Source organism: Leuresthes tenuis, unplaced genomic scaffold (assembly GCF_036924035.1).
Source record: "Leuresthes tenuis unplaced genomic scaffold, fLeuTen1.0.hap1 SCAF_13, whole genome shotgun sequence".
In the NCBI taxonomy this organism is placed as follows: domain Eukaryota; kingdom Metazoa; phylum Chordata; class Actinopteri; order Atheriniformes; family Atherinopsidae; genus Leuresthes; species Leuresthes tenuis.
This window is the reverse complement of record NW_027325367.1, coordinates 4,375,721-4,398,221: the sequence shown is the minus strand read 5'-3', so window position 1 is coordinate 4,398,221 and position 22,501 is coordinate 4,375,721. Positions and strand designations below refer to the sequence as shown.

General features: G+C 42.4%; 1 protein-coding gene across 2 annotated transcripts in view; it reads right to left on the bottom strand.

Moving 5' to 3' along the window:
- Positions 1 to 22,501, bottom strand: part of fam184ab (family with sequence similarity 184 member Ab) — a 123,262-nt gene that overhangs the window by 50,363 nt on the left and 50,398 nt on the right. For both annotated transcript variants that reach the window (XM_072362661.1, XM_072362662.1), the window contains exons 4-10: positions 21,639 to 21,878; positions 21,311 to 21,394; positions 20,392 to 20,643; positions 14,659 to 14,794; positions 13,053 to 13,234; positions 9,429 to 9,614; positions 443 to 565 (exon numbers count right to left, since the gene is read on the bottom strand). In XM_072362661.1, coding sequence (XP_072218762.1) covers positions 443 to 565; positions 9,429 to 9,614; positions 13,053 to 13,234; positions 14,659 to 14,794; positions 20,392 to 20,643; positions 21,311 to 21,394; positions 21,639 to 21,878 — 1,203 coding nt within the window. The remainder of the gene's footprint in view (positions 1 to 442; positions 566 to 9,428; positions 9,615 to 13,052; positions 13,235 to 14,658; positions 14,795 to 20,391; positions 20,644 to 21,310; positions 21,395 to 21,638; positions 21,879 to 22,501) is intronic.

Below are 22,501 nucleotides of genomic sequence, written 5' to 3'. Positions count from 1 at the left end.
AGTCTTTAGCTTCCTCTCAGATAACTGTGTTAATTTTAATGTGTTTTTTCTGGGAGATGGAAGCAACAGACCTGAGGGTGATCCACACCTCATTTCTAACATGCTACATGCACGCTCACGATCAAGCCTGCAGTTTGTTCAGCATTCAGTTTATAAGAGGTCTATCGTTCAGAGAGTTTTAAAGAATTCATAAAGCTTTTCTTTATATTTCACCAGTCAGTCGAAGGTCAGTGGGGACGTTTGAGGCTATTTTATTTTTCATTAAAAGAATGAAACTGAGTGTTTTCTGTTTCTTCATCTATGCAATGCACCCAGTAAGTAAAACTTACTGTGTAGTTGCTATGGAAACAATCAAAAACAGTTCCTAATGGTTTTAAATGTGCAAATGTTTGTGAAATCTTACTGGATCAATGCAACAGGTGACATACTAATGCTGTGTTACCTCCTCATTGGCTTCGTTCAGTTTGGATGTCAGCTCCTCCCTCAGCTCATCCAGCTGCTGCCCGAGAAGCGTCTTCTGCTCCTCCAGAGAGAGCCGCTCCCGCTCAAACTGCTGTTCCAGCTCCTGTGGAAACCGATCAGCAACACAGAGCCGTCAACACATACCAAGCAATGAAATCAGCGACTCTTTAAACTGTTTGTCTCCAAGCTGTAAGCGCTGCGTTTCATCAGCATCTGCGGTGCTTCACGTCTATGAAGACTCATCCGGGTGAAAAGGCAGAAAACAGATGAGGCAGAGGTGAATGTTTTCTTTAAATCTGACTAAACGGATCTGGCAACAGGGCAAAAGACTGTCAATTCCAAACGGCAAATCAGTCATTGGGCTTATTACGATGTTTTTATGTGAAAAAACACTTATTTTAAGCGCTGTAACCTTCTTTCTGTGCCTAATAAATTCAGTTTAATAGCTACTGACATGTTCTGGTCTGGAACGAACAGTGGCAGCCTGCCAAACATCTCCATCCACAGAGCACCAGCAAGCTTTTAGGGGTTAGAGGTCACCCTCACACGTTTTAAAGTAAAAACAAGAAAAACTAAAGGCCATCAAGACGCTGTGCTTGTTCCAAGGCTGAACAAAAACCTTGAATTCAGCTTAGATGGAGAAATTCAGATGAAGAGTTTGTTATGCACATAAAAAAGTGAGTAAAAGATGTTGGGAAGGAAAGCGTAGTTCGAATATTTTCCTTTTCCTTTGTCTGCGCGGCGCTCTGAGACGGTGCTTTTGCTTTCAGGAGAAAGAGAGTCTCTGTACTCCCACTGCTGGAAGTTTTAGGTTTATTTTGCCAGCATTTGGCGAGTAGTAAAGTGCACGCGATATTTAGATTTCAGGACAGTAAACAGACGTCTCTTTCTTCTAAAAAGGAATGTAAAACAAGTCTCTGGTGACGATGTTTGCAGTCATTTCAGTCATTCTGCAGAACAGAAACTCATTTCTGGGACTTTTTCAGGGCAGGAAGTGGACGTGCTGAAGGCTCTGCCTGTGATGAAGAACTGAAAAGTTTAAATCTAAGAAAGAACGAGACACAAGCGGCTGAATTGAGTTTCCTTCGGAGGGTGGCTGGACTCAGCCTTCGAGGGCACGTCCGACTGGAGGCCCCCGGGGCAGACCCAGGACTCGCTGGAGGGATTAATAAATTAAATTAATTCCCTCGGGATAATAAAAGCTTCTTGAATCTTGAATTATACATCCCTTCTGGCCTGGGAACGCCTCAGAATCCCCCAGGAGGAGCAGGAGAGTGTCGCTGGGGAGAGGAATACATTGCAACCCGACCTCGGATAAAGCTAAAACATGGCTAAAAAGGACAAAAACTCACATTTGTCACATCCTTTACATGAATGCAGTACCTCTCCAGTCACTGTACTGATATGAAATTCGATGAATTCATCTGTATAAACTACTTCCTTTTCATTCTCTCTTCTGTCCTTGACAGAGATCAGACTCAGCCCTGCACTGTCACCATAATAAAGCTTATTACGCCTGCTTATGGATGGTAAACGGTTTCTGTTACACTGTGGAATGACTGCGACTTTCAAAGGACAATTAGAGCCAGGGAAAATTGCTGTAACGTCAAATGTAATTGGCCACAGTTATTTAGAAGATAGGGGGATGGATTTTGTCATGTGATAGAAAAACAGAGCATGGGCAGCAGTGACATGCTCTCATTTCAGTGATTAGGACCCAAGAGAAGCTGATCTGAATGTGCAAGGCTTAATGAATAAAAGTCTGACCTGTTGGCAGGATAATAACTGTTGCAGCTGTTGTTTCCCTCAAGAAAAAACTCTGACAACTAATTCATGCAAACATGCATCTGCAAAACAGTGAATAAATGTGATAATAAGTCATAACACCACGTCTCACACCGGTCCCTGAAGAACAGCGGAATAGGAGTGAGGATGAAAATGAACCGAGAATAACGCCATTCACCTCAAATCTGCCACCGTGAAACAAGACCTGACAGAATAAAATACTGGGAATACACAACCAATTGGAAATATTAATCGTTTCATATCGAATGTTCTGGGAAATCTGAAAAGTACAACCTTTTGGCTTCAAAATGCAGCTTTAAAGACACTAAACTTGATCATTTTTGCATCTTGTGAGGAGCAGAACTGCTGGTAAATAGAATTATGACGTTATTATTGCAGAAAAAGGTGAGAAAACAGCTGTACATTAACACATTTACCAGATATGGAGGATTTAGAGCTGTTTTCTGATGACCTGAAGTTAAATATTTAAATATGGTCTCTTCCAATTTCTGAGGAAAACATCTTTAGTTCACTGACCCCTCTGGCTCTTTGGTGCCAGGTGGGTGAAGAAGGTCGTGTGACACTCCAATCAGCAACGTTCCTTTCTAGGTATGAGATCAGATGTTTCAAACATCAGGATCTGTGGTAGTAACTGGGCTGTTAATGTATTGTGAACAGGAGATGAAAGTAAGAAAAGTGCAACACATTCCAAATGCAGCTTTTATTACCCATATAAACTAGAGAAAATGATCTAAGCAGTCTGGCAGCATCGAGGGTATGATGGGCCACTGGCTGATGGTGAAATATAAAGTCAGATGGGGGGGCCCAATCATGACACATCAGGATTTCTGCTGCACCTTCCAGCTCAATTTAGAGGGTCAGAACAAGCTGATTCATTCAGATTCACAGTGCTGCCTTCTCACAGGCAGCTCTCATTATGGTGTAATTCAAGTGGATGGGAGAATAGAGGTGATGAAAGAGAGGATCATTAGCTAGACTCTACTTGTATGAGACAATAGAATCAGGTGATGGAGGACTGATGGAGACCTATTTCGTCTCATCTCTCTGCCCCGTCGCTTTTCAGAAAAGACATGAAACTGATGACTGAAGGAGTAGGAAGCGAATGAACGCTGCTATGAGACTGCTGCTCGTTCAGCCCGGACATTTCTGCACCATAATCACCAACAGGAGAGAACAACCGAGCATTTCTGAGCACATTGGGGGGGTGGACGCACATCTTATGACAACGAAAATGCACAACAGACTTCTATTAATGTAGCTGTCTGCTCAGATCAGGTCTGCAGCCATTCATTCAGTCATTTCAAACACATCCTCGTTATGCAACTTTGAAGCAGGAGAATACTCGATCACTCGCCTTCACATGGCTGTGCGACTGGAAACAGGAGTCTGTGGAGATTAGGCATCATCATAACACTGTGCAACTGTACACCTTGGCAGTAGTTAAATTAGTGGTGGGCTGTGGCTTGGAACTGCTACCCCAGGCTCATTAAACTGGTCCCAGGCCCTGCTTGGAATCCTAGGAGACGATTTCAGTGTTTCATATCAGATAGAAAGCCATGCTGACACCAGAATCCGGCTATTTGTTACCATCCAAATATCAGGCACAAGAAGAATAACGAGATACTGGAACAAATAGCCTCCATCTTCCTGTGTTTTTATGTGTTTTTTGTTGTTGTATTGTGTCAGTTGTATTTGTAAAGTTGCTTAGAATTAGTTCAATGAGACCAGCTTCCTCCATGCATCCATTTTCCATATCAGCTTTATCCAGTTCAGGATCTTAGGGGGCCTATTCCAGCTGCTACTGGGCGAAAGGCGGGGTACACCCCGGACAGGAGGCCAGTCCATCACAGGGCTGAGATCAGCGTCTTTAACAGCTTTCACCCTGATTCAAAGCAGCATATTTAAACAGGAGTAAAACCGAGTCCTCCTCAGAATCGTTCATAAGAACTGTGGTGAGTTTAAGAGTTAGTAATAAACCACAGAGCGCTGTGATAGACTGTAACTAATGCATTAGTCCAGCAGAGATATGAAAGTGGGAGCTACAAGCCTCTGCTCGGCCATAAATGAAAGACACAACCTGCTTCTTAAATAAAAATCTAATACAGCTGACGTTTTCATAGTTGCTGGATATGAGGAGTCATTACGGGATACAGACTCGATAAAAGAGCCCTGAAAAGTGGTAATAGATGCACGAGTCATTGACTCATAAGTTTGAAGTTACACACACTGGATTTAGCTGTAATTAACTCAAGTTGTAGACCAGATAATCACTTCTATTTTATAAAGGATTCTGAAACAAAAGGGAAACAGTGGTAGAAGCCAAAGCTTTACGTCCGAAGGGGTGAACCTTTGTTGTGCGATGCACCAGAAACGCACTCCAGAGCAATTTAACTCCCCCCCCTAACGTGTGGACAGCGTGGGCCTCGGTAAACTCTCTGCTCCGCTGTTAGGAGGCTTTCTTTGTGCAGATGCTGCAGTGTCTTCAGCACCGAGGGCAAAGAAATACAGGAGACTGAAAGCGATGCGGCTGGAGACGATCCTCTTTAGAGGAGGAGGTTACATAACACTGAGCACAGGGTCACACAGCGTCCACACCAGAGATGTCAGACCAAGAGAAAAGAAGCCAGTCCCTTTTTATACCCAGATGTTCTTTTAGTTTCTTTAAAGGTCTCTTAAGACTTTCAGGTGCCTGGCTGACACATAAGAAAACATGAATATCAAAGATAAATAGCATCTATCTCTGCGTTAAACCATCTCAGAGTGGTACAAACCACAAGCTGCAGGCTGTTTTTACCAAAAAACAACTGTTAACCCACCCGAGTGCACATAGAAATGTGCTTATGCAAATATTTTAACCGTTAAACCCAATTTATGTAAAACCATGAATGTCTGGGTCTGTTCTGATCCATTACATCTCATTTCAACCCCCCTATATGAACATTAGAGATGTAACAGCTTTATATCTCATCAGATGCCCATTTTATGTGATTTGATGCTGCAGAAATCTGCCTCATTTCTGCCCAAACAGAAACTCCAATAAGCAGAGGAAGAGCACCACCTAAGAAACTGCTGTACTCTGTATGCATGAGCCTCAGGCCAGTTAGGACGGCCACACTCTGCGTTAAGTAAGGAGCAGTAAATTATTAACGCAGGGGGTTTTAGAGACACACACAGGTGGGCCGGAGTCGAACCCTTCAGCCAACAAACATCCATCCCCCCCATCAAATCACGTTGCCCTACTTTTGGTAACTTTCCTGACTTTATGCTCTCCGCTTGCTGTCGTACGTCAAGTAAATGTCACGAGCATTCAAGCAGGACTTTAAATTTTAAGATCTGCACTCTTTTAAATGTCAAACCTCCACATCTCCCACACGGCTTAATTTCCGCATTCGTTTAAAGAGCAAAAAAAAGCGACAAATATTGAAATGTGTGACGCGGCAGAATCGCTCGGCAGAGACAGAAAACGGGTGCTTTCTTTGTGTTTGTGTGCATTTTCACGCTTCCTTCCTCGTGGAGGTAGAGCGTCAATCCAATTAGTTTCTATCCGTCTCCGGCACGACGACACGCGGCAGCAGCCGTTTGTCACCGAACCGGAGGAGCAGCGTCCTCCGAAAATAGCAGCTGACACTCCAAGCTCTCCTATCACCTGTATGACTCATGAGGCAGGCTGCGTGGAGCCTCCACATGTGGACCCCATCCACTGCAACATCTACGGATTTAGCTGTCATTGAGATTGAGATTTTAGTTTGATTTGTCTGTTGGAACGTGGGAACAGTGACAGAGGCTCCTTCTGGTTGCTCTTCTCCAGCAGATTATGCAAACCCGGTGGTGTCCCAGATGACATTTATAGGTGATAAATATAAGCGTGCACCCACGTCAGCAGGCTGCGTTTCCTCCTTTGAGTTTGCCAGCTTCTTAGTCACTGTTGCAGCTTCTTTTGATGTGATTTAATCTACAGAGACCCGCAATAAAATGCAGATTTTCTGCAGCAATCTGAACTTTTGTCACTTGCCTGTGAAATGTGCTTAATTTTTATCCTCATGGTAAGATAATAAACTTTATTTGGTATATAAAACAAGCTGCTTGTTCACTGAATAATACAACACAGACGCTGTGGGTCCCTTTCACATAAAAGGAACCTTTATTCTCTTTCTTTGTCACCTCACCCATTTCACAACTGCCCAACATTTATTTTTCTCTGGCAGCAAAGAGCCTGCTGAGTATTCTGAAGGAAGTAGCTTTTCCATTTAGGATATTATCTCTTATCACGGTGCAGGAAAAAGGCTTGAGCAGAAAATCCTGGCAGAGCAGGAAGGACACAAAGTACATTCACTCGACAGATCTTAACATGTGATGAACTTAACTTTTACTTCAACTTTTTACCACTTTAAACTTCTACTTGAGCTTAAAATTTGAACGTAAAGTATCAGCATGGAGGAAACAAACAGTCGTCATCTCTGAAGACATTTCTGAGCCCTTCATGGTTTGTCAGGCCAACAGGATTTAATCTGATCCCATGTATGAGTTGAACTCTGACTGTATGCAAATAAACACTCGGGTGAATAAATGCTAGACGTGCTAATTTGCCCCTCTGCCAGTTAAAGCCACCGATGTCCTGCAGGACAGACGGAGCAGGAGGAAGGAAAACTACAGTCACCGATAAACCTGCTGTGGTTTGTGAGTCCATTTCAGAGAAACCTGCTCAGCTGAATGCTGTCATCTGCATTTTTCTTCTTTCTTTACATCATTGGATTGACTCAAAACCTAGAAATGAACTAAACCATGGTTCTGTTTGGTGGTTCAGACCCCTTTTAGTTTAGCTCTTTCATCCACGCGTGTCATTTTTGACTTGATCAACCTGTGAAAGCACCATTTATGTGTCTTTGGTGATTTCTGGACTGAAGATGTGTGACCTTTACTGAAAAGCTGTTCCATCAATAAATGATGAAAAGATCTGAAACAATATCCAGGCCATTTTACTGTTCAAAGTCCCTCGACAAAACAGAATAAATAGCTGCTTTCTGGCTCTTGTGGCAGATGGCGATGTCAGTGAACAATGTTGGCTTAAAGGGTCGAATCGGGCTCGTTGCTGGTTAACCAGCTCACAGTGTCCGTGGGGCATTAAGCAAACACTGGTTTTTCCTTTAAAGAACAACTCTGGCAGCAGAAACTGCAGGACTGTGAGTTTTCTGACTGGAATAGATCCGCTTTGGTGTCTGCAGCAGAACACATTGCTGGTCAGTGTTGGTACTAAAGCATATGCAGACAATGTGGGACGCCTGTCGTTCATAATCAGCCCTCAGTCATCGACAGATACGACATCAACAGACTGAATTGTGTGACAGGACCAAATCTTTTGGCAGGCAGCAAAACCAGAAAGCAGAGAGACTGAGAGCTGACAGCTTGTATTTTGACTGAGTCACTGCTGATGATCTGTCTGCTGGGTTTCAGATGATCTAATATCACCACACAAACACTGGCATCAGGTGGGAAACAACAATGTTTCAGTGTTTCAACAAAACTGTGTGAACACATGGAGGAGTGTCCAGTATTCAGATCCTGTTCTGTGTTAATACTGCAGTAATCTGATGTAAAACATCCAGAGAGGCACCTCCACATCTTGCCCTTTTTTTGGCTTTAAGCTTCACGGTAACGGCCGGTTTAGTTGTCCAACATTCACTATGATCTCATTGTTTAGCTGCTTCTTCTTCCAGTGGATACTGGACAGCAACCAAGATAAGCGATGATTGTGTTGCTCTGTAACTGGTGAAGATCAGGTGACGTATATATCAACTGGTGGTGGTTAAAGTGCCAGGAACCTGTGTTTTTTAGGTCCTTTCCTTGGACTATTCTGCTTTGACCAAAAGAAACAGGAACTAACGAGCTCCAGGAAAGAAAGTGGCTCCAACAGGGAGGTAGTAAATGAGAGATTACCATGAGTTTTCAGTGTTGAACATTTCTTATTTCTACTTTTCTGTCTCAGTAGTTGTAGTTTAACATCAACAGCAGCTCATAAAACCTGTGAATTTTAAGTTGTGCCGCAGGGATAGTTTTCACCGTTCGTAAACACATTTAAACTGAGCCACTCGTTCCAGCTTCAATCAGCTGGTGAAGCAGAGAATCTGAGCAATAAGGCATTAATCTCTGGTTGTTTCAGAGGTTATTCTCTGAGGCACAAATAAAAACACAGACATATGAAACATGAGCAGAAATCAAACCACTTCCTGTCTGAGTGGGCAGCTCTGAGCAGCACGACAGCTGGGACAGCGACACACTTCAGTGGGTTTTATTTGCTTCATCTGAAGCTGCTCACAGGAAGTCACATCATACTGTGGATGATGGTAACTTGTTACTGTATGTAGAAGTGAAACTACTTCAGTGAAACTGCTTTTTATTAACTATATCAACTAAATATGTCAACATCAACATGAGTTCAAACTTGTTTCTGCTGCTCTCAGGAGCTTCTTTTCAGAGGAACTGGGGTCCATTATGAGCATTTTACCTCCCAAAACAACCCTTAGGAGCAGGTTAGCTGTGTACTCTCAGTGTCTCATTTCTGTCTATTTTATTTAAGCTTAACTTAGCACACCTCTTACATTTGTTAACTTTACTTGAGCTGAGTCTTTGTCTGATTCATTTGCATCATCTTCACCGTGTTTTTAACCTCATAAGAACATCCAGTTCTGAACGAGCCGGGTACTTTTGATTGAAAAGTGGCTTTAAAGTGTTCAAAGCCCTGTTAAATATCATAATATCCTGTTTTTTCATGCATATAGTTAATAAGAAAAAAGCTAACTGTAGCTACTTTTACCTTTATGTGCATAACGTTCACAAACTGAAGTGTACTCAGGGTCCATAAAGAGATAAACTCTTCTGCCAAATTGGAGAAATCAAACTTTACAAGATGAGATTTTTTAAAACAAGCTTGATGATGCAGCATCAATTAAAACATACAGCTGTTCATTTTCCTCATCTTTTAGTCCTAAACACTGAAGAAACAGCGTCTGAAAATCCATCCTGAGCTTTTTCATCTATCCCTCTGTGAGCTCACCATCTGATGGTCCCTTTGTTATTCGTAGTCGTTAAAGCAAACCGGAGCAGCTATGAGAGCAGGAAAAGAAGGAAAAAGGATGTGATGGTGTGTTAGTGTGTGAGCTCACAGCCAGCAGGCGGTTCTTGTCCTTCTCAGCGTTGGCGAGGGCGTTCTCCAAGGTCACTCTCTGCTTCTTGGCAACTTCCTCCAGAGCTCGAGCCTGGCTCTCCTTCATCTGGCTGGCCTCCTCTTCGTAAAGGGCCCTCACGCTGTTCATGTCCTTCTCGTGGGACGTTTTCTCCTCACGCAGGGTCTGGCAAACACACATTTAAATTATGCTCAAAGGTGATCGCAGATGCACAGGCAGACATACACACCGCGTGTTGTATTATTCAGCCACGGTTCTTGTGTTTACTCAGCGTCAGCCAAGGAATTCATTCTGCATTCTGTCCTTCTGCATTGGAAATGTTTCCTCTCCGATCTTTCATCACTTCACATTTGTTATTCCTGAAGCAGTAAAACCTACAAAGCCCCAGAGGAGAGTCCAACTAATCACGGAGATATGAATCCGATAATTAGCCTGCAACATTTTAATCACCTGTCAAGCTGATAATGGTGCCAGATTTAGCACAAAGGCTTTACTTTATCACACACTAAGTAAAAAATAAAAGAGGCCCTGGCTAGTTTAGTCCGAGAAAAACATCTGAAATGATCAGCAGCTTTCACATTAGTCAGCTGGTTGTAAACAGCATGTCTGAGAAGCATTTCCAGCTGGCAGAATAGGTCTTTCTAATGGTCGCGTACATAGCATGAGGCTAAAAAACCTCAATCCAAATCTACCTGTCGGGTAAAAAGTTCACCAGCTCATGATCAAGAATTATCAAATCATCATTATCAAACAAGCTGTACTCTTCTTGCAGTTCATGCTGTGCCTGAAAAGCCCAAAAATGGCCAAAATTACAGATTTATAAAAAGAAAAGCGCTCATTTGGATGCTACGATAAGAGAAACCTGTTTGAACAATGGCTGCAGCGGTTAGACTTTTTCATTCTTAATCATAGTGAATTATATTTCCTTTAGTCTGAAACTGGATACTTTTATTTAAGCATTGAAAAAAAATGGTTTGGCTTGAATAAACAAGGGTGAGAGATGCTGTCAGAAGGGGTCGATATGGGTAACGTTACAGAAAAGGTTGCACGACCACTTCTGATCTCAGAGACAAACTGACAAAAAACACGACATAAACAAGTATAAATACGGTTTTCTAATGCAATACCAACTTGGTAAAGACACTTAAAACCTTGATGGATGCACAGCTACTGAGGGAAACATAACGCTGCCTGATATCACACTAGATAATGACAATAGCTCGGTATAAGCTTAATAACGTTAGCAGCAGTGAGCTAGTTACAGCTAACATTTGAACTGTTAGTAACACACAAAAAGAAGTGATGGGCCAACAAATATCGTAGTAATTGAAATAATTAGGTGTTGTTTTTGAGTAAGAGGAGTGACTGCATTGAGGAGACCTGACGAAACACTGAAAAGATGATGTTCAGAGTGCTCGGAGGAGACAGACTGAGGCTCGGCCGATTTAAGTTGTTGCTAAGCACCGATACTGTACAAAGGAGAGACAAGCATACAGGCAAGAGGAAATACTCTCTTTACCCAGCAACAGCACACTGAGTTTGTCACTGACATGCTTTATGAATCAAGGCTACAAAACAGTGACATCCTCAGGAAAAGAACTTCACTTGTATTGGATGTAGTTTGGGTCTCATCAGCTTCATTGCATGGGTTTTATAGAAATTACAGTTGGCTAAACCTGGCTGAAGCTGGATGTCCATTCGTTCAGCAGGCAAGCTGACACAAACTTTCTGGGAGACTATGTGACTACCAATGAGATGAAAGTATTCTGTCACAGCTTATAAGAGACATTAGTCTGTTCTCTATCGCACCAAATGATCCAAAACTGAAGTTAAGTCCTTGTTATTTATGGGTTAGACTGGATTAGTTTTACAGCTCTTTTAATGCTATATTTTCATAGTATTCTGCACATTAAATCAAATGACTAGCTGACAAAGACAAAAACATCAGAACCTCCCGTCAGAAAGTCACACACTGTTACACAATAGGGCTAAAAGAAAAAGGCTGTTATGGAAATCTGCCCAGACTACATCTGTGAGAACGGTTTAAAGTGAGCGAGACTTTTCTGTTAACATACGGTCAGCAAAGAGAGAGGAGGAAAACTCTCCACAGAGTGGCAAAAAAACAACAAAGCAGGAGCGTCCGGGGCGGGAAATCTGTCCTTCTGCAGAGAGAAGACGAGCAGAAGACTCCAACAATCAAAGAAGAAGGCCGAGTCTCCCATTGATATGACTTTCATGTCTTGGATTTTAACATTAAAATGGTCTCATTCAACTTCACAGGCCAAACTTACAACCAGGCTGTATTCTTTCTCACTTTTTGGTACTGATTTGACTGTTGGTGCATTACTAAGTCAGCCATCTTCTTAGCATTTTCACTTAATGTTAAAAGTCAAGATAAAATATGGCTTGAATGTATCCTTTTTCAGTTTTGGATTGTTTTAATTGGTAATTAACCGATTCGTCGATTAATTGTTTCACTAATCGATGACTAGTCGACTATGAAAATAGTGGTTAGTTGCAGCCCTAGATCTTATCAATGTAAAAGTTATTTGAGCTCTCAGAGAATGATTTAATAACTAAAGGCTCAGGTGATCCGAGTTCCTCGATCTCTCTAAGGAAGACATTGAAATTCACAGCAGTGTCCGTCAGCGGGGGGGGGGGATCTCTGAGGATTACGCTGCACAAATGTCACAGATAAAAGAATAGAAAAACACACATGAAGCAGCAACACTTGACATTTACTGTCTGCTGACTAAACTGTTCCGCAAATCACGCGACCTTTAGCTTTGCTTTAAAAAAAAGGAGCAGCTCGCTTTGTTTCCAAAGATTGTAAACGCTGGGATCGACAGTTTGGGTCAGATTTGCTCACTTTTTGCATATTTCAGAATTCATTTTGATCATGTGAATAAATCTGAACTCACAGACAGAGGAGAGGACAGAGAAGTGAGGTGAGTGTGAGACGTTATGCACACTGTACGGATATATGCTTTGTTAAAAACGCCCGGATCGCTACAAAGAATTCCCCAAATATATCAATAATTCAAAGAAAACACTCCTTTTACATGTGTAAAGGCCGACTCTGAGCAAAACATACACTAAAAGGAAAAATCAAACTGAGGAAATACATCTTAAACTGAAAATGTATGTATTTCTTAATTTATTCATTTAGTTTTTTTCCTTCAAAAGGGTGAATTTTGAGTCTGAAGGACCGTCCAACAGTGTTGGTTCATCATCCAGATTACATCAGGCTGCATTCTGACCATACGGAAACCACAGAAACTTCCTCCTTTTGCTCCTAATCTCTTACAAGATGTTCTGGATTCTCTGCAAAAGTGTTATGTTGTCGACAGTAAAGACAGATGGAGGGAAGCACTGTAAAAACCTACTCTCTCTGCATCCTAATTTACTAACTGATGATGAACATTCAACATGATTTTGTATGCAAAGAACTGCACTCGAGAGTCGGAGCACTGAATTCTTTCCAGTTCTTTTACAGGTCTGGAGCAGAGTCCACAGAGCAGTTTATTCTCAGCATCTTGATGACTTATTTGTTATTCATAACACAGCTATCTCCAGCCTGACATGAATATAAAACACACAGACCTTCTCGAGGGACTGGATCTGCTGCTTCTGTCTCTCATCCAGCGCATGGCTCTGGCCCTGCAGGGCCTCCCTCTCTTCCTCCATCCTCAGCACCTTGTCCTTCAGCCGGCTTCGCTCGTTGTCCAGGTCCCTGATGGCTGCTTCCTGGGTCATCTGGGTGCCCTGCAGGCTGCTTATCTGACCTATGACAGGACACAGCAGACATGCATAAAAGAACAATTTGGTCCATATTGGCCATTCTTGTTAATGTGACCAAAACCAGCGAAAGACTCTGAGCTACTGTCAGTAAATTCTTTAGACTTTATTGATCTTGGAATATTTCCAGCTAACAGTAATCTGTCAGGAATAGTTCTCCAGGCTTCTTGAAGGACATCCCAAAGCTCTTCTTTGGATGTGGGCTGCCTTTTGTTCCGTTCTCTGTCAGATGATCCCACACTGCTTCAATAATGTTGAGGTCCGGGCTCTGGGGAGGATTCATCCCTCCATAAGACCTGTTGCCACTGATTTTCAGTCCACTTCTTGTGTCATTTGGCACAGCTCAGCCTTTTCTCCCTGTTTCCCTTCCTTAAGAATGGCTTCTTGACAGCCACCCTTCCATGGAGCCCATTTCTGATGAGGCTTGGGCCAACAGTAGATGGATCAGCTGAAGGTCCAGATGCATCTCTCAGGTCCTGTCAGGTCTTTGCTGGATTTTTTCCTCTTTCTTAAGGACATCACTTTCAGATCCTGTTCATCTGCTGTAGATAGTTTTTTAGGCCTGAGACTTCTTCTTTTGTCCTCCACTTGTCCAGTTTCCTCAAATGTTTTAAGGACACACTGCACACCATGCTGAGATATGCCAAGTTTTCAGCTAATAGCTCTTTGGGAATCACCTTGTTGCTGCAGAAATCCTATTTTCTGTCTGTCAAACTGTGTTATCTTTGCTGTTTTTCATAGATGCAACTAAAGAAATGGGAACAAATTATGTGTCTCTGTAACAGGCTGCTGGTAACAAAGTGCCTAAAGATACAATTTCAAACGGGCTCTTTGCTAAGTTGTCTGTTATGTGTTGACATAACGCTGGTTCAGCCTCCTTTTTATGCTTGAATGACTCATAGGTCAGTGTTAAGTAGCTTAACAAACAAAAGAAACACATTGCACTGAAAATGGCAGAACACCAATTGTCTTTCTTTCCAGAATGTGCCCAGAAGGCTTCATGAGCTGTAAAGTGGTAAAAGTGAGGTTACATTTGCTGACTGGATCTTTTTTTGTGTCGCAGACATGAAAGAAGCTGCAGCAGATAAAACTTTCTCAATGGACACAAGAAGCTCATGGAGCTAATGAGCCGAGTGTTATTCTGCAATAAGTAGCTCAGACTGCTCACATGTAGCAGACACTTATGTTTAGTTGTTCAGTGCTGATGGAGAGACATTAAATCAGACTGCAGTGCACACGAACACAGACCTTATACTACATATAAATGAGAGGGAGTGCATTAGTTGGGATATACGGCAATACCATTGAAAAGGCCAGAAGACAACACAAGAGAAGCCGTTAGTGTTTGATGTGTTTCCATGACAGCTTGGACTTTGAGGGCGGCAGAGGAGAGGTGAGAAGAGGCTCTTACTGGCTTTGAGGAGGATTTCTGTTGCTTGCTGCTGAACTCGGTCTCTGGCAGCCTCGAGCTCACACTCTGCCTCCTTCTGACGGATTTCTACGATCTCCGAGTTCTGGGTCACCTCGTCCAGCTGCTTGGTTAAGTCCTGGAGACGATTCAAATCGAGACAAGAAAACTCCGTTAAGGAAGAGCAGCCATGACTGTTCACGGCAACAAAGAAATTTACAAGAAAAGCTTGTCCCTTCTACATAAGCTGATGACATATCGTGGTTTTACTTTACTGTTTCTGTTCACTTTCCCCACTCCCTTAGTGTCAGTTTCAGGTAAATCAGGCAGCTGTCTGCTGTTTACACACATATAGACCAGCTGGTGAACATAGCAGAGAACTTAAGCTTGATGAAAGTGAACATTATATTCATCAGCATGCCAGAGAAATGACTCTAAATGATGATAATGTTCCTCTGTCACTGTTAGATGAGTAAATAATACAACAGAGTTGATTTCAGCTGCTTTTAAATGACCAATAACTCAGTTGTGGTGGGACAAAAGATATAAAATCAGGAGTATATAAAGATTATGGGAAAGTTTAGCAGTAAATATGTGAGGAATATATCAAAAGGGGATTGGGTGACTTTGAAAAGAGAGTGGACATTTGAATGTTTAAAGCTGTGCTGCAGAACTGCAATGAAGAGCCTCTTGCTTCAGATGAGGCTCTCGTGTTTGCAAAGGCAAGAAACCACGTCCACTGTGGAGGTGGGAGTGATTAGATTAGAGACTCCTCCTGGCTCTGACTTCGTCTCAGGCACGGTGGATATTAAACAACATTATAAGTCGTAAGAGGAGGCAGAGGAAGTTACCAAATGTTGTTCACCGATCCTGGTCTCTGCTCGACACACCTGATTCAGATAAATGGGGCAGCCCAGCAGCTCTTCATCAAGCTCGTACAGATCCGTTAATGTGAATCAGGTGTGTTAGAGGAGGGAAAAAAGTCCAACCTTTTATTTCCATATTGTAACCACAGAGATTGTACTTTTCTAAGCAGATTGAGTGTGTTTCCACACATTTCCAAGCATATTGGTGGAACATTATTAATACCGAGGATAAAGGATGTAAATCCTGACTGCTGCCCAGTTAATATGATCGAGACTTCAGGGAATGATCTGCTGTGAACACACACACACACACACACACACACACACACACACACACACACACACATAATCACAGTAGTTATGTGATTTAGCTCTCTGTAAGAACTCATGAAAGGCAATTTCACATCTTTCAGTCCCACCAAACAGCCTTCCCCAAACCTAATTACCGCTGCTACGGCTAAGACAATGAAACCTCAGAGTGATGATAATCACTGAGCAGTCACATCAATTGGACTTGATGTGCATGTGTGAGTCTCTGTGTGCACGCCGCACTGCTTTCAGTGGCAGGTAGTTGCACTTTTTCACTGCTTATTACTCAGATTTTATTTGGGGTGTGTTCTCAAAGTTTACAGAAGAGGGATGTGACTGGAATAAAACCAGGGTTGTTTGCATATATGGGGCAACGGTTTGGTTTTATCCGTCTTCCAGAACTCACTTCTTGGTTTGGACCTCAGGGATTACGATTTTTTTTTACTCATTTTTAGGACCTTGGTAAAGTTAAACTTAAGTTTGAGCTTTAATTCATTAGTTCACTCGATTAGTCTGAATAAAGCAGTGCAAACAGCCTTTTCTGACCACCATAACCTACATATTTAGAGTTAGCAATCATCCAACTGTGCCTTTGTTACTTCCATTTTGTAGACGTATGAAACTAAAATTGTAACATGATGTCAGTTCTTTGGCGACACACACAGCTCATGTTTCTGCAGTTGCCAGGTTCACTTTTTACTAAGGAAATCATCTCTTGTTTTGGAATTTTGGCCATAAGATGTGGCAACAACGACAAACTTGGTGCAGAAAGGGATGGCTCTGGCTAAAAAACAGAAGAGAAACCTCAGTGATGGTGCTTTTTGTGTGGAAAGTTACGGTTATATTGAGGCTTTCCATGGGAACAAATATCAGTGGTGTAGAGAGACGTTACGCTGACATGACTCATTCATCAAACTACGCTCTGTTATGTGTCCAAATGGGAGTATGAACAGAATAATGGACATGCAGCTCATGTAAACACAATAACTGGAAGGTGAATAGCCAGAATATTGCTTTTCGTGTACTGGAAACATTGTCAATATTGGGACATGCTGGGAAAGTCCTCAAGCCAGTCCTCTGGCGAAGCTCTGCAAGATGGTTGAAGGATAAGTACCACTGTCCATGGTGCTGAAACAGGCTTGAAACAGGCTTCCTCTGGCAACTGGTTTGTCATAACTGACTATATATATATATATATATATATATATATATATATATATATATAGTTATATTCTCAAAAGGCCTCTCCTTTTGTTATTCTTGTAGCTGAAACCTGATGTCTTCAGCTAGTTAATCAAACTTGTTTTCTGCCTTTAACTGAACAAATAAACGTTGTGCTAAAAGAGAAAAAATAAGTTATTTTACCAACATTTATCCTTATGATGTGCTCTCTGCGCTTGGATGCAAACAATCAACATTACAATGACTAACACTCTTTTGTATATTGCAAAAGATAATTGGGGAGCTCACACATCATTTGGAAATCACAGTTTTAGTTTGTCAAACAGGAACTACTACCGAGGATTAAGCATTCAAATAGGAAGTAAAATCAATAAAGTCAGTGTCCTTATGTGTTTGCCTCTTTGTTTCTTCCTTGTTTATGAGCAAACTGCAAAAGGGTTTCACTCAGTTTTCAGAAAAACAACATCACATCTCTTTAAAAACACATCAGAATATAAATCTATTATATCTATCTGTTTTTTTTTAATGAAATAGAGCATTTTCAAGGGCCGTGATCTGCACATTTACAGGATGAGAACGAGTGTAGCTGCATGAACTGCTCATACAGTATGTGAGTAAAGTGGTTTCATTTACTCCATCGCTGTTGATTTGTCTTTCATAACAGATGAATCTCATTGTTACTGACATTTAGCCATTACCTCTGATTCACCTCTCATTAAATCTAAACCATAACAGATGCTCTTTTTCACAACCTCGCCTCTGTCAACAATCCCTGTTGGACCTGGCTGAATTCTGCATTTCCATTTAAATATGAAAACTTTGAACAAAGTGCTTTGGATGATTAATTGCTTTCAACTCTGCAGTTCAGATAGACTTTGCCTGAAAGTAAAATATTTAGTCCAAAGACAGTGACAGCAGCAATTTAGCACAGCATCAGTGGAGTATTTCACACGGGGGATAATTTGTCATTTTTGGCAGCATATTCCTGCTGAAGCTTGTGAACAGTCAGCCATTAATTACGTCTATCTCTGTAACTCCAAACGATAATTTTCTTGCATTTCTCCAGAGATTTGCCCACTTAATTATAAGCTAAAAGGAGGATGACAGAGAAAACTGAAGCAAGAAGCAGCAGCTTCCCGACATCGACCAAGACCTTGGTGTTCAGTTGATATTTGATGCTACTGTACTGTACCCACTTGAGTCTAAAAATGCTCCTTCTTTAGAAGCACTTTACAACTTCTATATAGGCAGGAAGACCAACAAGATGTGACACGTATACTGCATTCATCTATCCGTCCATTTTCTGGTCTGTAAGTTGGGTCGCAGGGGGGCTGGAGCCTGTCCCAGCAGTCATTGGGCGAAGGGCGGGGTGCACCCTGGACGGGTCGCCAGTCCATCACAGGGCCACAAAAAGACACACAACCATGCACGCTCACTCCTAGGGACAATTTAGAGACACCAATTAACCAATTAGCCGGAGTACCGGAGAGAACCCACGCATTCACGGGGACAACGCCACACAGAAAGGCCCCAGCTGGGGATTGAACCTGCTAACCACCGTGCAGCCCGACGTGTACTGCAACGAAATGTAAATCAAACCAAATATTAAATCATTTGCTGTGAGCTTGTCAAGGTTAAATTAAAATCTATTATCTTCCAACAAAGGACTCACAGCAGGAGTTGAAGGATTAAGAGATATGTTCAAAGGCCGAACATGTTATTAGGAGATTATTGCGATAGTAACCTGGCAACCAGACAAAATATCAGCCATGTAGGCCCTAAATCAAACTGAGTTCATCCTGTTTTGTGTTTTAATGCCTCACATGTTTCATATAAGAAAAGCCGTGAAGAGAAATTGGTTTTAAGCCGTCTGATTTGTCGTCGCATCTTTATCTGGGTTACACACAACTGCACTGATAACTGATGAAACTAATAACCCCCGGCACACCGCGGCTTCTGCTGACCTTGATCTTGTTCTCGGTAACACGCAGAAGAGGAGATCCCTCCTGCCTTCGGTGCAATCAGCGATAATTTCACAGAAACTTCAGTGCGAGTCACGACAACAAAACAGACCTACTTAACGGATTCCCCTGGAGCAAATGTCAGCTTAATTTTTTTTCAACAGTGAAGACAATCAGGAGAATTTACCCCAAAGACCTTAGAGTGCCCAAAAAGTACAACTGGGGAAAAAGTAAAAGAAAAGATTTTACTTGGAAAAATAAACACAGTCGTGCTATTTTTGCACCATGTTAAATGTGCCTGTTTCTGGGTAACAAATAGGTTTGTCACAGTGCTGTGAATGCACAGATGGCAGCTCAAAGTGTCCAAAAACATGCTTAAAGTCATCAAAAACAGCCAAACATTGATCTGGTCCATCTCTCAGATACATTAACAAAGTGAAATGGCACTCTTGAGGGTGTTTAAACTTGCAGAAACACTCATTCGGAGCGTGTTTCTATCCACTTCCTGTCTCCTTAAGGTTACCCCGACTCCTGAGGGAAATATTTGCCTTCGCCTGCTAAATGCTTTGCTGTGTGTATCACCTTGATAGTCGTGTTGGTTTATAAAAGCAGCTTAAAACAGCACTTGTGAGAGCACTGGCATTGAACCAAGTCAGTAAAATTTGACGGCCCTGAAATCAAAACAGAGAGCTGCTGAAATGCTCCCGTGGGGAAGATTTTCCCACGTTAGGAGAGACCCGAGCGGCCTTTACATTGCACTTCGATATTATAACACAAAATACTGCAAATGGCAGCTTAAACGTCTGAAATGAGCTAGATTAGAGCAACGCTCAGGCTAAGGTTGGAGAGGGTTGATATAGATCTATGTGGATGACTGCAGCTGTGAGCTTTTAACGGGAACAGCAGCCTGATGCTTTAACAAGTCAGAGTCCAAGCCAGAAAACAATAGCACACAAAAATAAAGATTATTTTACAGCTTTGTGCTCATATGCTCATTTACAGCCAGCTCAGAGTAAAACACAGCGGAGGAGGGCCATTCCCTTTCCAAAAGCACAGACTCTTATTGGTTGTTGTTGCCTGGATACACAGTGAGATGTCAATCAAAAGCCAAGACGGCTGGCTGTATGCTGAAGTCATCCAATCAAGAAGGTTCACATGTAAACTGGACTTACAACAGAAAATAGACTGATTGAAAATGATGCAACAGCAATCTGAGGAAATCTGTCAAAGAGATGCTTTTTTGGGGCTAGCGGTTCACTGAAGTGGATCGTTGGGGCCGCGGTCTATAAAATAAATCAGTGCTTCACCAGCAGGGTTTGCAGGTGTGCTGTTTAATGTTGTGTGTGGCATGTGGAACCGCTTATACACGGCACCGAGCTGATAAAAGTGAGACTTTTCGGATCGGCGTTCACACCGACCTTGACTGAGCTCTCTGCCGCGGTGAGGGACGCCTGCAGCTTGTGGGACTTCTCCCGGTTTTCCCGAGCCTCCTCCGTTACCCGGGCCAGCTCGGCCCTCAGCTTTCCGAGCGTTTTCTGGAGAGCCGCCTCCTGCGTCTGAAACTCCCGCCGCAGTTCGGCCTCGGTGCGCTTCCACGCCAGCAGGTTGTCGGCGGTCAGCTGCTGGGTTCTCTTCATGGCCTCCAGCTCGCGCTCGTAAAAGGCTTGAGCCTGTGGAAAAATGAAGTGAAACTGTCTGAAAAACAGGGTAAATGGCTTCAATAACAACGGCCTGAACTTTGGACGCTGAGCTTCTCACCATAATTTAATGTTTTACTGTTAAAATTAATATAAATAAAAGAACCAAAAAGACTGAAAGTTTTAAATTGAATTATTTCTTTCCCTGTAAAACTAGCCTCGACCACAACATGAACATTATTTATATCATAATTATCTGCCTTTTTTAAACATTATCTACCTGTTAGCAGCTGTTTAGGAGCTTTGCTCAATGGTTTACGGGCATATCGGATGCAAACCTTTTAAACCTTTGGGTTATTTACTTTTAAAAGCAGCTATAGCCAGTTTGAAAAGTGGATTAAAACACCTCTTCAATCTGATCTGCTTTTAAGGTTTCAGGATGGAAAGCAGGATGCTACAGAATATTGAGATTTCAGGTTCATCCTCCCGCATCAACAACACATTTGCATAAACATTTAATGAAGCTTATCATCTGGTTTGAGACTCCACAGTAATTCTAAACTAACACATATGTGAACTAGATAAATGCATCCATAGAATCGAGCCCTTTGGACCGCTCTCAGATGCTCGGACAGAATCTCCGAGCTGTCAGAAAACTACTGACGGCCGATGCTGTGCGCAGTAGTTTGTAGAGCTCTACCTTGCTGAGTTTGGCTTCATACTCCTCCACCAGTCTCTTCTTGTCCTGTTTGAGCTCCTCCACCCGCTCCGTCAGAGAATCCACCTGCAGCACAAAAGCTTGAGTTAAGAAGCTAGTTGACGTAATAAAGAAGCAGCGGGGTGTTCCTACGACTTTCCTGCAGTGAGACGCATCAGCCTGAAGTGGAAGTGCCCTGTTAACTGAAGTTTGGTGCACACCTGAAAGGTAATCACTGCTGTTCCACTTTCTTTGGTCTTCATTGCTGTGGTTTAGTTCGCTGCTTTGGCTTTCGGAAGCTGCTCTACTTTAGCAGAAGTTGGTGCGTTACCTCGGCTTTATGGAGCTGTCCCAGTTTCTCCTGGTCTTTACTGTAGTTTGCATTCTGGCTCTGGTGGCTGCGCAGGAGCTCCTGGATCTCCTGTCTGTGCTGAGCTTTGAGCTCCTCCAGAGCAGCTCTCTTCTCCTGCTCGAACTGAGCCTGGGCCTGGCTGAACGTACGCAGCTTCTCCTCAAAGGACCGTCGCATCTCCTCCACCTCCCTGGACATGGACACCACGCGTTGTGTGTGCTGCCAAAAAAGATGGTAATGAAAGACTAAGCTAACAGGGGGATTGATTTTTGGGTTTCTTACACAGCTACTGGCTCTTTGAAAGCTCCAAGCCAGGTGGTGAAGTGCTGGCCTGTGGGATCGTGACCTTCTTTCTGCTCTAAATCAGCAACAAACGACTGTTAGACGCACTGAACAGACATCGACTGTTTAAACATTTAGCACCCTAAAGGTTAGACATTCATATTAATGAACTACAAAATCTCATCATAAAGTAAGTGAGGCACATAAAACACATTTTCAAGCTTCTCCTTCATTCAGCTGCAGAGCCTGAAATGAGCACTTTACCTAATTATGCAGGAGATAATTACACAACTCGCACTAATTATTAGAAGTTGCACTTTGAGAGAAGTACAGAAATAAAAGAGTTTGTTTCAGGCAGTTGACAGCTATGACTGACACAGATGTCCTGAGCCTTTGAGCTGCAGCATCTACCTCATTGTCAACCAAAGCAGCTGAATCTACAGTGAGTCGTCCTGATGACTCAGCTGAATTAGACCATAAAATTAAGGCCCCACCACAATAATTCAATCGATTAAATGAAGCAGTAAACATGTACCTTGTTTTTCTCGTATTGCTTCTGC